The sequence below is a fragment of the Cryptomeria japonica genome, chromosome 3, assembly GCF_030272615.1.
Source record: "Cryptomeria japonica chromosome 3, Sugi_1.0, whole genome shotgun sequence".
Taxonomy (NCBI): domain Eukaryota; kingdom Viridiplantae; phylum Streptophyta; class Pinopsida; order Cupressales; family Cupressaceae; genus Cryptomeria; species Cryptomeria japonica.
Genome location: NC_081407.1, coordinates 800,620,549 through 800,637,034, shown reverse-complemented (window position 1 = coordinate 800,637,034; position 16,486 = coordinate 800,620,549). Strand labels below are relative to the sequence as shown.

Below are 16,486 nucleotides of genomic sequence, written 5' to 3'. Positions count from 1 at the left end.
GATCTTCCAAAAAATCCTCATGTACACAACATCTTCACCAGACAATGTAACAACATCTGAATTCTTGATACTTGACCAGATATATCACTAAACATATGTTACAACTTTATATAACTTATTGTAACATCAATGATAAAACAACCTCAACCAAGATACCAATAAAAATCAATAGCAACACCAAGTAGCACATATTGATATCATCTTCCATAAAAAAATTAACCGAGACGCCAATCAAGCTCAACAACAACATCAAACAACATCATACATCTCTAATCATCTTCCACAACAAACTTCAACTGAGGCACCGATCAAACATAACACTAACACCAATTTCTAACACTCTTAATCAACAATACAAAATAGATAAACCTTCATACAATTGCATGAGACCATAATATGATGGTGGTAAAATTAGGGTTTCATCAATTAGGATAATAAAACCACTAATCTTGCCTAGTTAGCCATTACAATAAAAGAGGGTAAATTTTATAGATCTAGCCACAATTCACTTAGGAAATGTCTAAAACACTAATTATATTTACTAATTTGTTCTCTCCCCTTTTGAGTTGAAATTTAGATGTAAATTGTGAAGCTAGGGTAAAACAATGGACAATTGAAGTGAAACAATAATGAAAAACTGCTATAAATATAAAATAGAGCCATAGATAGGGATTTAAGTAGAAGAATAAGATCAAAATCTATTGCTGAAAGTTTGCATAGAATTGTGAGGACCAAAATGGTAGGTTGCCTTGGTCCTGTAACTCTAAGATAGGCAAGTGGGATCTTTTTTGGATCAGGGAGATGCACTAAATTCACTAGTGTAAATTTGGCCACCTAAATGTGTATGCACTAATGGTTTGTGGCCGCAATGAGCGGAATGAAATTTAGTGTATATTGCAGCTTTTGATTGAACACATCTAACACTTTTTGTTGCAATAGAAAAAGTGTCGTCATGGGCAAATGGATTCAAGTCTTCCTAAACTTAGAGAGATTTTTTAAGAGTGGCCTCACATGACCTCATGGTATTAGGGGACTCGTTCGTATCTGTCATGGGCAACAAGAAATGCGCCATCAAATTTTGACAATTTTTCACACTTTGAGTACTTAAGCGAATTCTCTAGTAGGCTATGGCTTGGAGCATTAGGCGAGTCAGTGAAAGAAATGAAGACATTCCTAGCATAAACCTAACCATTTTTAGTATAGTTTCCCCAAATCTATAAAACAACACAAAGTAAAATCTCTAACTATAGTAAAAAAATATTCAATCCTTAATGGAAAGAGATCCTTTCCTATATAGAACTATTAGCTTTTGTACCAAATGTTTAGAAATAAGGTGAAACTACTACAATAAAATATATTGCAAGTTTATGTGAATATTAAATTTAATGGTTTATCCCATAGTTACTATATGATGATTATGAGATTGCATAATATTGACAATTTAAGAATAAAACCACCAAACCAAATGAACATAAATTTATATGGAAGAAACCTTCTAGGAACCAACCCATATGAAAAAGAATAAAAGTATGCACTTTAACAAAGAAACACCTCCAACACACTAATGATCTCTTGACTTTGATAACGCTTTACCACCACTTGTACACTTGTAAAAAATAAGCTTATTATATTACACTTTCTTTCCTCCAATTTGTAAAGAAACAGGAGAGGAATACCACAAATGGTCTCTCAAAATCATGTACCATCAAACCATGATAAAATGCAAGAAAGTCCAATGTCTAAAATGAAGAGATTTTTAGTGTAGTAATATTAACTCATAACGAGTCATGAATATTTAAATTAATACATATACCAATAATAGATGACATCTTTGGCTTTCAACTCCTCCATAAAAGCACATTCTCAAGGTAGGTATTCAAAATCATCACCCAACTCATATGAGACCTTATGAAAAGCACAAGATGCCTGACTACTAAATTCCTATGTCCAAGTTCACAAATTTTCTAGAAATAGCTTCATAACTACCACTACCAACTCCACCTCCTTTATGAATGCATATAACAACTAATATCAGTATTTATGAGGAATATCAACTATAATTTCTTTCAATTGCATTATCGATGTCCAAGGGCACTAAAGAGTGATAAATAAAATATACATATGATTTCAAGGTACATATCGAACCTTAATCCTAACATCTATAATTCACACTGGTGAGCATGAAATCTCATACTTTATACTAGGTATGACAAAGTAATTGTTATTTTTCTTTTATTTATTAGAGTAGATAAAATTCTTTTGACATGACCTGCCTTTTGATAGTTAAATCATTTAGTATATACACCTAAATTATTTCTCATGTTGATAAGCTCTGATATAGATTTTGATAAAAATCCTTTTAGATGGATGTGTACATAAGACCCTAAGGCCCCATCCTAACCCTTATTGTCTAGGCTAAAATAATCACTAACACAATTTTGTTACTTTTATAAAGCATTATTTATTTGATAATTCATGTTGGTAGAATATACAAATAGAGTAAATCAATATTTTTATCTTGCATGATAAATTGGATCAAAAATTTCCTTCCATTATTAAATAAGTTTCCCAATGTAATCCATCATCCATGGAAACTATTAAAAATTTACCCCTTTTCTTGACTATCTAGACTCAACACCAAAAAGCCTTTTAGAAGGTCTCTAGTAAAGAAATTATTAACCACTATTATTTTATCCATTTTCAAAAATTCACAACCAAATGCTAGTGACATACTAATTTTCCAATGACTATGAACTTCCTAAATTCAATATTTTTACATAAGTGTTGTGGAGAGGGAAAAATGAACCTCTTCAATAGGCGGATAACAACCTCTCAATGATTCACTAACTGACCTCTCCACTCAAGATGTAGTATGTCTCGGTATGTCCTCTAATAGCTCTCTGCACAAGGACGCACGCAGATTATGGACAACACCGTGATGCGCTAGCGTCCTATACAGACAAAATGCAAAGTTTGCACAGAAGGGCACAATGTAATAGATATGTGTTCTAGATCTATTTAAATACGATAAATGTATATAAAAGAAGGTAAAATGATTATATAAATGGACTAAAAGCCACAAAGGAAAGGAAGAAGATAATCTCACAAACAGTCCATGATATGAAGTCTCTAGCCAAATAAATCTTCTCTAATGCAACCTGCACACAAACTAGAAAGGAAAAATGTTTGGGGCTGCTTGGGGACTTGCCTCAGTCAAATCCCCGTTTTGGTGTTTCCACCTCCACAAACAACTAGATAGATTCATATAATAAAAGATAAATGCAAGATAAGATAAATGATAGAAGAGGGATGTGATAAATCCCAAGATGCCCAAAGATGGGATAAATAGATAGATATTACCAAAGAGGCTTGACAAAGCTAAGAGAGTTTCAAAAGAATATTGTGAGATCTTGAGAGTGTTATAGAAAACTAGAGATTTATGTAGCAAGCGAGAGAGAACCGGAGAAAGTTGTGAGAGCCCAAAGAATAAGAGAGATTGTGTCCAAAATCTAGAGAGATTCAAAGAAGAGAGAGGATCGATTTAAAAGAGAGAAGAGGAGGGAAAAGAGGACCAACAAGTCGTTTAGAAGATTCTAAGTCGTTCCCACCGACCAAGATAGGTGACAAGTGGAAAGGTGTGCTCAGAACTGACATTCTAACATTAAGATGTCGTGGGATGAATGCATAGTGCATGGACGTCTGTGCGGCACGCTAGTGTCCAAATGAATCTTGCTTGAAAACAATAGGAGACAAGGGTGACACGTGGCTAACAAGACTGACGCCATGAGGGAGCTGCTGAAACGGGGTCTTGAGCATCTGGAGAGGAAAAAGGTTGATGCAAGGGCTGAAGTGAGCCTACTCAAGTGGTAGGGGAATGGACACCAAAGTGGTTACCAAAGATGTAGGTCAAATTGCAAAGGGGTATGCAATTTTTGACACTACAAGTGTCTTGTAATTGTATAGTCATGCCATTTGTATCTCTATTATTCTAATACAAATCTATGACTTACTAATTTATTCATTCTCCTTGGGGAACAAAATTCACTCCCATGTCAACAAGAACAAACACATGCAAAATCCCCCCCAAAATATGCAATAAAATTGGGGGAATTGTGAACATTATATAATCTAAATTTTTTTCTTTAGATTTTCTTCTAAAAGGCTATTGAGATCCTTCCTTAATGCCCCATCTATAGCTCAAGTGACCTCTCCTAAGTAGTCTACTTGCACTGCTAATCATTTTCTCCTTAACTACTATGTCACTCATTGTCCTCCTCACGCATCATCTTCAATTTTATAATTGTTAAACCAATGTTATTTTAAAATATTAAAAAATATAAAAAATTGATATTTAAAATATTTTTTCAAGAAACTAAACAAATAATAATTATAAATGAAAAATGTGTGTTAACTAATTTATATCTCTTATTGGCAACTAACTAGTCTAAAAATATATTTAAAAGAATATTTTGCATACCAATCATAAATCATTAACTAAAAAAAATATTAAAATAATAAGTTATATTCATCATTATTTGTATTCAATTTTTTTACTTTTAATTATTAGCAATTCATGATTACTTGTAAAAATATTTGTAATGATTTGTATTCCAACTCTTTTTTTAATGAATAGTAATTCATGATTATTTGTAAAGTCCAACATAAATAAGTCAATTTATAAAGACTAAAAATTTAATTAAATATCACCATGAAAATAAACACTCTAGACATATTATTATATTAGATTTTATAAAGAATTATAATTATTATAAAAATCATTTGAAAAAACCATCAATCAATTCATAAATTTAAAAAATTCTTATTTTAACTTAATTATTACTAAAAGTATTATTTGAACCAAATTTGACCTACACATTTATGTATTATTTTTTAGAATGAATTTAATAAATAATCATTTACATTAATAATAACATATTTCCTTATTATTTTTGGTTCACAATCAGGACTATTTAAAAATTGTATCTTTTAACTTTTTTCCTTCATTAGAAAATTATAACTGACAGGGCAAATTTGATTTTTAATGCTGTGAGATTTATTCTGTTTTCTAAGCTCAAGTATCCAAAGATATTTGACTTAAAAGGAAATTTGAAACGAGAAATTAATTTTATAAAATTGGGCAATAAAAAATATTCGTGGACGTGGGATTAAAAAGAGAGAGTCGTTGAGCACGTGCTTTCTTTTATTCGTATTACACGCAAATAACGAAGTCGTCTAAGACATGTTATTCAAATGTCAAAAAAATTCATAACGAAATTGTCTTCTAAAAGATGGCAACGTTCTCACGTTAAAATGGTTGACTTGCAAATCCATGTTTGAATCAAATATTCTTTTCACATTTTAAATGAAAAAAAAAAAATTCAATTTTATTCTGAAGCTATTTTGATTTTGAATTATTTCAAAAATATTTTAGAAATTAAATATTGAAAAATAAGAAATTAAACAAAAGTCATCCATTGCTATTGAATGTGATAAAGAATTTTCAATTCAAATACAACACACTGATTTTCAAGTAATCAGTATATACATGTGATAAAGAATTTTGAATTCAAGTACAACACACTGATTTTGAGGTAATCAGTTTATACATGTGATAGACTTATCTCTAACATTCATGAATACAAATTGTAGTTAGGAAGCAGGTGAAAAGAGCATGTTGGATTCAGAAGGATGGGTGGTATTCAAAGAAACTGGATCTGTTGTGGGTTGTCCCCATTTCCTCTGATCTGGATTGAGTACAAGATTATTTGCTGCATTGCCGTTCCTTCCTTGGGATTGAGCCCCTTGAGTACTGATAATGGAGGCTATTGCATTGACAAGGGCATTTGTAAAATTAGGATCTGAAGTAATGGCAGCAGTAGCAACTGTTACTTTATCAGCCAAAGAATTGGGAGCTCCTGAAATGCTCTTTGAACTAGTGTTGGCCATGGAGTTCTGCATCATTGTCTGTGAGTTGTATCTTGATAGAGCCTCTTGAGTGGTTCTTGCAGCTTGATTGTTAAGTGATGAATCGGGAGAAGTTTGGAACCTCTGACTTGCAAGGTCATAGTTTGCTATAGGAATGGCTGAATTTGGCCTGCTATAATGTTGGTTATAATAGAGATGGGTGTTGTTCCAGGGATTGGAACTTGGGGCCCTTTGTTGGGAATGCTCTGAGTGAAGTATGGTGGTATTAGAATGAGGATTAGTGGAATGCAAGTTGGGTCCTGCAGATGGGTATTGAAATGGAAGGGGGAAGCTTGGAACAAATGAGGTGGATGATGATCCTAATGAATTAAGTGGGTTTAATTGTGAGGTGGGGGTTTTGGTAAGGTCTAGTGTGATTGTGGGGAAGGAAGATGTGGTGCTAATGGTGGGATTGGAGGCAAAGTATTGGTCCAATCTAGAAATGTATGGATTATTGGTATTCATGGCTTCCATGCTTGAGGTTGAACCAGAGGCTAGCATGCAGGCTGCTGCTGCTGTGGTGGATCCCATTGCAGTGGCTGCAATGGGTAGTGAATGGTTGTGACTGCCCTCATATGTTGTGATCAGTATAGCCATGTCATCTGCACATCTTTGTACCTGCACCATATTGAAGCAAAACTCATCAACCATGGTGATCCAAAACATTTTGTTGCATTACACATTTAAAAACTGTGGATGAAAGTTGAGTTAGAATTTATATATGGGTACCTGCTTTCTAACTGGGCATCCAGGGGCAACAGTGCAGCGATAATATGCTCGAGGGCAAGGATTTCCCTTGGCTATCTTTTGCCCATACTTTCTCCATTGACATCCATCGTTCATCTGAAATATGGTCAAAGAACAATGATCAATATTCTCCATATTCACAGAAAAGATTACTAGCTATAAGAAAATTACAATACATTAGTATAAATGCAGTATGAGAGCAAAACCTAATTTCAGGTTTTAGTTTATCAAAATACATAACATTACTATAGATGCAGTATGAACGCAAAACCTAATTTGATGTCTGAGTCTGTCAATGAAAACAAATGGTTTTAAACTCTCAAAACATTTTGAAAAATATATACAGTTGATGAATTATTGGGTGTGGTTTGAACTATCTACTCAAAAATATATATATATATATATCAATTGAGTATGGTTCAAATATCAATTTAAATATAAATATTATTGAATGTTGTTTGAAATATTGATTCAAAAACATAGATATCATTGAATATGGTTTGGGATATGGAATCAAAAATATAGATATCATTGACTGCAGTTCAAAATATCAGTTCAAAAACATAGATATCATTGAGTGTGGGTTTGAAATATCGATTAAATAATATAGATATCAATGAATGTGGTTTCAAACATCGATTCAAAATATAGATATCATTGAGTGTGGTTTGGAATGTCAATTCAAAAATATAGATATCATTGAGTGGTTTGAAATATGATTCAAAAATATAGATATCATTGAATGCGGTTCAAAATATTTAAAATATAGAGATCATTGAATGCAATTCATTGATTCAAAAACATAATATAAAATTGATTGTAGTAACAATTTTTGAATACTACCTGAACTAATTGTAAGTAAACAAAGTGTTCCTATCACACCAAAATTTGTATGGTAAAAATCTATTTGTCATTGAAGGTTCAAGCTGTTATTGCCCTAGCCTAGACAGTTCAACCCAGAGGTGAGAGTTGTCTAAGGCATATAGACCATGAAATAATATGACATGTTCATTTATTGAAGCCCTTTGAATCTTTTAAATGTTACTCAACTTTACAGGTACATTTTTTTTATATAAATGTAACCTAATTTTAAAAAGACATATTAAAAGCATAACGTTGTTATCTTTCTAAATTTGAAAGCAGTCAGCACACTTTCTGTCGACATTAACGGGTGCCATTTAAGCTTTTGGCAAACCTACGCTCCGTACACAATGAAATCAAAGTTCCACACGATTCAAACACATTCCACCTAATTATGAATGAAAATTGGGTCAACTTACAGTTGATCCTTCGCATCTGGCACGTACAGACACTCTGGCCTTCCTCGCAGGAACTGCAGCTTCTAGATTTTCTCCTGCCTCTTTATTTGACCTGAAAGATCCATGCTGTGGTTGATTTTGTCGACCCAGTAGTGAAACATCCATAGAATCTGATTTCATCAAACCGCCTTCTGATTTAGACGGGCTACTTCTTGGGGATACGGTCGTTTCATTAGTTTCATCGCTTGTTTCTTCGCCCTTGAAATCTAAACCGAGACTAAGACATTTGGGATGTTCTTGAGATCCCTTCGTCTGTTTTAGAGCCTCTTTTCTTCTTTCTCCCCCTGCTGTTTCTTCTTTTGTGGGTTTACTTGATGAGGGATTTGTCCCAAGGGACAGAAATACTAGATCTGAATCCTCATCCAACTTTTCAGGCTCCTGAAAATAAAACAGACTTGTAATAATAAGTTATCAGATTTATATAGTTAATCTATGCAATAATGGATATGATTGGATTCTATGACTGTTCACCTTTGCAGTCTCTTTCGCCGGTGCATTGTTTTCTGCTTCTTGCACTCTCAACAAATAGGTCTGTAGATTTTGATAATCATTCATCATCTGGGATAAAGCCACCTTCAAATTCTTGTTTTCCTCTTTCATTCTGTCCACCTCTGTATGCAGAGAATCAATCTGTTCACACACAATTGAAGAAACAATCGTTATTTCTATAACAGATTTTGAGATGAAAATGATCAGTATGAAATAGAGATCAAAGGAGGAAATGACTATCTAGTCTCTAGGATGTATCAATGTATAAGTTACTTTTATACACCATACTTTATGCATTGATATATTCTAAAAGTTGGATAGTCATTTCCATCAAAGAAGAGAAATAATCAATCATTACCTCGTTTCTAATGATAGGATTCTTTGATGAGGTAGAATCTCTTACGGTTACTGATCGATCGCTCCAAACATTTGTATTCAACTGGTTTTGCATCTGCATACCCATTCAATAACAATCTATTTAATCCAAAGTTTAATCCAAAAACTCACATTTTACAAATTCATTTCTTAATATCAACTTACTGTTTAAACTGTCGATTGAGTAGACTAACAAAACAGATATAAATATACGATTCCCATTCTGTGAAAGGAATTTCAGCAATTTCTAGGTAAGAAGGAAAATAAAATATACGAGATCTAATCTTTCATTCAAAATCTGACATTAATCAAGATAGACAGATTAAAAAATTGATCATGCTGAAATAATGTCTTTCTAATTCAAATATATTTAGATTTAGATTATATGAATTTTTTTCTTTTGAATCACATGTTATGATCCATCATCAAAACTAACAAAGAAAAGAAATAAGACAATAGAAAAAATCTATATTGTGAACTATTGCGAACAATCCAAGAATGATTCCCAATAACCCACAAAAAGATGATTTCTTAATCGCTACGCAATCAATAATCTAAGAAAAAGAAGATTCCAAAGACTTCTTTAACAAGAATCTATAAAAAAAAAGATTCCAAAAACCCTTTTTACAAGAATCTAAATACCCACAACAACCAATACACAAGATTTTTTATTTTTCTTCTCTTGGGCATTGTTCAGCATACCTTGGATTGCTCATCAATTTCAGAATCACTGACAAGAGCAGGAACCATTAATGAAGAAGACTTCTCATTACTTGTTATCCCTTCCATGGCTTCTCCCTCCTCCTCAACCTTCCCCAAATCATTCATCGAACTCCTTATCTTCTTATTCTTGATCTCAGCTGGTTCTCTTCCACAATCTTCCACCATTAGACTCAGATCAATCTCAATCTTGCCTTCCATAGCCCTCCTCTTTCTTGAATGACCATCATTCAAGGAGCCCTCTTGATTTAGCCCTCTCATATGCCCAACCTCTGACCCGTTTTCCATGACCAAATTTAGTCTGACACGATCAAAACCTAGAGCAATGTGATCAAAACCTCAAACCACACGCTTTGAAGTGAGAAAGCAAGTTTTAAACTCCTGCAAATCCGAAAAAACAGACTGGGTTTTGTAGAGGAATCAGCCTCCAAATTTCAACGGTTTGACGAAGTTTTTTTTTTTGACAAGTATTTGGAATACAAAAGAGACGACTTGCAAGACACCCGCGGCGCCGCATGCCCCGTTTTCTCTTTAATATATTCTAAAATAATAAAAACATCTTTCAACTCTGCTAAATCATTTTTTTTAGGCTTTATTATTTGACCTTTTATCAAAACTTGGGCCAATTTGTCCACTTGTACCAACTTAGGAAAGGTAGATAAAACGGATAGATATTCAGACAACTCTCTAGTTTTTAAATTAATTGTCGGTTCTTCATGTGTTGTCACAGTTAACGACTACGTCTATTCAAACCAAATTTATAGTGTTTCATTATATTTGCTAACTGGATATTTTGATAAAATTATCGGCGTCGCTAAATTGGTGTAATGTGTACTCATTACGCCGTTATATTGACTACAGTGCTTGATTATTTTATTTTTTTTGTTTAATATTGTTTTGGGTGAGAACCCCATGATTATAAAAAATGTTTTGGGTATCCCAAAACTTATAACTAAAAAATAATTCACAATTCAATTATTGTGCATTTTTGTTTAAAGATTTGTTTATTATGTGTAAAAACAACTCAGTCAAATAGGTATCATTGATAATAGGTTTTCTTATGGGCTTGGCGCTTACTTTCTTTGCAAGGAAAATTGTATTTTGGATGTCTTGCTACCCTTCCAACAAAACTGATTTAATTAGACCTTTTTTTATTTATATATACAAATTTCAAATAACAAATGTTTAGGAGTTTTAAAATATTAAATATGTGTAAGGATATGGTTAAGTTGTACACAAAATTAGTCAAATTAAGCATTTTGGCTTTGTGTCATGTTTATGTATACACTTGTACACATTGACATAAATATCATGTAAGTAGTAGTTTTTTTTAATTACAAGTCTACTATGTCTTATGTCATACTACACATGTTAGCACATCATACACTTTCAACATTGTATGCAGAAAACAATGTGATGAAACATTGAGCCAAAGAAAGACACAAAACGTTAGTGGTGATGAGAGATCCGTTTCATTCATAAACCGTCAAATTAATAATAGAATTTATAATTAATTAATAAGGATTGTGTAATACTCAAAGGTATTATTCAAATCAAATACACAATGAAGAACCCTCAACAGGATGAGTGAGGTTGATAAGCGCTATATAACCTAGGGTGATCGGCTAGGGTTTCATCCTTCATGGAGGGGTGGTTCATTCCAAGACGTGGGGGAGGGTGTACAACCTCCTCCATGTAGGTAAGATCCCTCACTTCCTTGATTTTCTTACCTTGCGTTTATTGCCCATTTGTATGCGTGCTCTGGCATGTCACTTGTTTTGCATTGAGTTGTTAATTTGTCGAGATGGACAGGGATATGGATGGTGATGCATTTAATTCAGGAGGGCATGATGGGCCTTCAGATGTCGTCATTGTGGCTGGGGCTAAATCTTTTAAAGCGGACCCCATTAATTCTTCTGCATTTTCTATTTTTAACTCTACGAAGTTTGAGGCTAGGTTTTCTTCGCTCCTGGAAGGTAATGGTGATGATGCTGGAGGAGGAGGTAAGAAGAGTAACCTTTCTTTGTCTAGTCTTTCCTTTGCTCTTAATTTAGAAATGATTGATGCTCTAAAAAGTGAGAAATCTAGATTGAAAGATATTGAAATATTTATTGCGGCTATGGACACGGTTAATTTCTCAGTTCATAAATATATGGATGAATAGCTTAAAAATATATAGGTTAAAATATTAGGGTTGCATTTTTCTTTCTATGTGATGATATAGAGAGGTTTGTTAATTATTTTCTTTAATGATTTGAAATCACAGATGGTTGTCATTGAGAAGCAAATTTGGTCCATAGTGAAATGTACTTTTAAGGTCCTCAAATGGTCGCCCAAGGCTGTGAACAATGAAATTTTGGCCCTCTCTTGCCTAAGGTAGATTGTGATAAAAAATATTTCACCTTTTCTTTGGAATTTTATCCCTCAAATGCTAGCCTCTATTGGGAGAGTTCTCAAAGTGGATAATACTCATTCTTTGGTCTCGCACATGGATGCTAAGGTTCAAATTTTGTTAGAACCTAGTAAAGACCTGCCTAGATTTATGGAAATTAATATAGATGAAGACCCCTTGGTCTGTCTAATTGAAGTCTTGGGTAGAATTAACTCTTAGTTTCTATGTAGAAGAGAAGGGCATATATGAAGAAACTCCCTTGTTCTTGTGAAGTAAAAACCTCCTTCCAATTTCAAAGGTGTTTCTGGGAATGTCGCTTCTAATGGAAATTATCGCTCACCTGTTCAATCCCCTTCTAATCCCATAGAGGGGAATCAAGGTCCTGTGATGGAAAAACTTAGTGCCCTTAAGGAGGTGGTGACTCTTGTAGTTAAAAACCCACCTATTAGTCTCCCTACTCTTGAGGGAACTACTAAGTTTGGAGATTTTATCATGAGGGATTCAATTAGTGAACCTGGGTTATATCATGTGCATTCATGGCATATTAAAGAATCCCTATATTCAAAAAATATTTCCCTAATCTCCTTTTTTGTCACCCTCTCCCAATACATAGCCTGAGTTAAAAGCCCCCCTATTTTCACCAGATATTGTATTTTTTCATAGCCCAAATTAAAAACACCCCTATTTTTACCGATAGGCAATATATTGTACCCTTATTTTTGGGATATTAAACCCCCCTGTATGAATGCATGCGATATAATATTGCCTAGCTAGTGAAGCCCCCGTGATTTTTATGTGGATCCCCTCCCTCACTCTGTTATTGCGGTGTCACTCTCCCAAATTAGGGACTCCAAAGAGGGCAATTTTGATCAGTTTATACATCTGAAATGTTGCAAGATCAGGAAGAAAAACACCCAACATCTTTTTATTGAGAAACTTAAAGGTTCCAAGGCTTCTATGATGGAGATTTCTCAACTTGCTCCAAGGAACCCCCATAGATTGTTCATTCCTCTATTCTAATGGATGATGACTCTAACGGCTTGTCATTTGTGATTAGTTCGATTAAAGGAAATAAGAACTCTTTTGACAAGGCTATTGTTAAAGGTATCAAGGAAAGGAGATTTTCTAACATGAACATGGATGAGGTTGTTAGCCTGGATGCTCCCATGAGGGGCCCAAGTCTCCTTGTATTAACTAATAAGTTTGACATTCTTGCCAGACCTAATCCTAAGGTATCTCAAGAATGCGAAGGCAATGTTATTCCCCCCATTATTGTGGTAGATTCAGACTCCCAATTCCTTCCAAATTGATGATACTAATTATTCTTTAAGAGATACTCAGAACAATACTCTTGACAATCATGCATCTTATTTTGATGTTATTACTACAGATCCACGTATTAGGAACATGATTTCTAATGACTCTTAGGACCTAGCCATTATTCCCTATGACAAAACCAGATTGAATTTCTTTGAGGATTTAACTAGTATCCAATCTATGGAGTCTGAGCTTGACTCTAGGTCCATGTCCGGTGACCTAATCACCAAAGAGGAGCATATCTCAAGTCAAGAACGGGTCAAGGGCTCAAAAAATGAAGAATATGAAATTTTGATTCCTATTGGGAATGGTTTGTTTACCAAAGTTAGAAGAAAGAGGGGAAGGCCTAAAGGAAAACAATCTCCCTCTCCTAAGAAAGAACTTCCTAAATGCTTCGATAGTTTTAAAGTTGCTAAATAAATCATCAATTAATATTTCTCATGAATTTGAACTGTATTTCCTTAAATATTAGGGGACTTGAATCCCTGAACAGGAAACATGTTGTTAAGAATTTTCTTAACCACCATAGAACTATTGATATATTACTACTACAAGAAGTTAAAGCTATTAAATTTAATCTAGAATTCAACCTTCGTTACATATGGAAAGATGCAATGCAATTTACTACCAATCATGACAAAGGGAAAGGGGGCACTGCCATTTTTTATTGGCAGCAAATGGGGTTTCAAGATTATTGACAGTGGATCCTCCCCGTGTAACAAACTAGTGTGAATTATTTTGAACCTTGGTAGCACTAGTGTTTGAGTATGTTCCTTATATGCCTCAAACAACTACAAAGATAGAATTGAGTTATGGAAATGACTATCTAACCTCCCAGATATTCCATGGATTATAGGGGGAGATTTTAATATGATTGAGAGTCTAGAAGACAATCTTGGAGGACTTAACCTGGAATGGAAAAGTCGGGAGAAACTCCATTGGGATAGAATGAAGGCTAAACTTAGACTATTTGATCCCTTGGAAGGGATAAAGAAGGATTATAAAGATACATGGTATACTTAGTGTAATTTACAACAAGGAAAGAGGATAATTTACTCTAGACTAGATAGGTTTTATGGTAATAAGGACTTCTTCTCTTTCAAACAAGATGGGGATGGCACCACTGTCAAAGTGCACCCTTTCACTCTCTCATATCATCATCTGGGATCTCTGTCCAATTTTTTGTAAACTTCAATTCTCCCCCTCAATCAAAGAGGGATGAGAACTTTATTCTTAACACAAATTTGCTATAGAATCAAGATGTTAAGAATGCCATCTTTATGATTAGGCAAATAAATAAATGATATTTTCATACTCCCTGAGTCATTGATAAATGAAATCATAATGTTAATAGCTAGAAAGTTGTGTAAAACTATTGGAAAAAATATAGCTAATGATGGTAGGAGAATTGAGAGAGAACTTATGGACAACCTATTAACTAAAGAGGCCCAAGCCCAAAACAACCCTGAGAATGTGCAGTTGTCTCTCTCCTTATCTCAAACTAGAGACAGGTTGAGGAGTATTTAGCACAAGGAAATTCAGAGGACTAAAGTAAGGTCCAAACTTAATTGGTTGCAAAATAGAGATAAGGGATCTAAATTATTTTCTAATATTTTGAGATAGAAGGAATTCAAGGAAAGAATTGACAAGATCTAGGATGAAGGTAAGGATTTGATAGACAATGAGGATATCAATTCTGCCTTCTTGCAGTACTATAAAAATTTATTCTCCTCATAAGACTTCTCCCCCTCTAGCCTCTCTGCCAAGAATAAATGTAGAGATTTCATTCCTAAGAAAATATCAGTAGGAGAAGATAAGATGCTTGAAAATAAATTGAGGAAATTCATAAGGCTATCAACACCTTTAACAATTACATGGCTCCTAGTTCTGATGGAATTCCTATTGAATTCTACAAATAAACTAAAGGGTGGATTAGTACTGATCTATTGCAAATATATCATGAAGCTCTATTAAAGGGAAATCTAGGTGTTAAAATCAATAAAGAGATGATAGAATCACTTCCTAAGGAAGGTTATAAATCCCTTATCAACAAATGAAGACCCATTACTCTCCTTAATGTGTCCTATAATATTTTGGCTAAGACCATTGCATTGAGATTGGTGGACATCTTGCCATGTTTTGTTAGTAATACTCAAACTGAATTCATTAAAGGGTGGTAAATTCTGTAAAACCTCATCACAAGGTAGGAGGCCATGAACTGGGCAAAAGTACCAGCCATCACAATGTGACTATGTTCCTCATTGAATTTGAAAAGGCTTATGGTCGAGTTGAGTGGAGCATTCTTATCACGATGCTAGAAGAATTTGGGTTCACATATGAATTCTATCATATGGTCAATGTGCTCCTCAAGGATGTCTCTTCTCAAGCTGAGGTTAATGGATCTTGGACTCAACCCATCAACCTGGGTAGGTCTATCAGATAAGGGTGCCCTCTCACACTTGCTACTTACTTAAAGACTCCTCCCACTCCCCAAGGGTTAGGGGCATCACTCTACCCAACAAAATGACTCTTATCAACATTCAGTTTACTAATGATACTATCCTTTTTCTGGACCTTGATTAGGACAATATAAACTCCTCGATGGTTAAACTTAACATCTTCTGTGATTCTTCTAGGGAAAAATAATCTTCTTCCAAATTTATTCTCTTGGGTTGGAGGGATACCCCCCCTTGGCTTTGTAAATATATTTTTCAATGGGGTGGCTCTTCTAAGTAAGTTAGATACTTAGGCATTCCATTTGCAATTAACCCTTGTCTGAGAGATATATGGCTATGGATTAAAGGTAACTTGGATTGTAAGTTGAACAAGTGGAACAAACAATATCTATCATTAGCAAGTAGGATTCAAGTTTGTCATAAAATTATTTCCTCCTACAACACCCTATACTATGATTTAGTTTGGATGTTTTATAATTACCAAGTTCATGAAATTCATAAAGCTATCAAGAATTTTATTTGGTCGGATGAAAGAGGTAACAAGAAATGACATTGAGTTAAGTGGAAGTGGTGTTGTCTTGGTAAAAAACTGGGTGGAATATGGCTAAAGGATCTCAAGATATAAGGTATTGCTCTTGCAGCTAAATGGATATTCCATGCTCTAGAAGGAGAGGAACAATGGAAGGTTCTTATCAGAAATAATATTA

At 34.0% G+C, this 16,486-nt stretch overlaps 1 protein-coding gene across 1 annotated transcript; it reads right to left on the bottom strand.

The window, feature by feature from the left end:
• Nucleotides 1-5,560: 5,560 nt before the first annotated feature.
• Nucleotides 5,561-10,038, bottom strand: LOC131044364 (WRKY transcription factor 72B). Its single transcript, XM_057977679.2, has 6 exons — nucleotides 9,597-10,038; nucleotides 8,878-8,970; nucleotides 8,502-8,660; nucleotides 7,992-8,408; nucleotides 6,694-6,807; nucleotides 5,561-6,582 (listed from the first exon to the last, which is right to left on the bottom strand). The coding sequence occupies exons 1-6, from the start codon at nucleotides 9,900-9,902 to the stop codon at nucleotides 5,650-5,652; spliced, it is 2,022 nt and encodes a 673-aa protein (XP_057833662.1). The 5' UTR covers nucleotides 9,903-10,038; the 3' UTR covers nucleotides 5,561-5,649.
• Nucleotides 10,039-16,486: the final 6,448 nt, after the last annotated feature.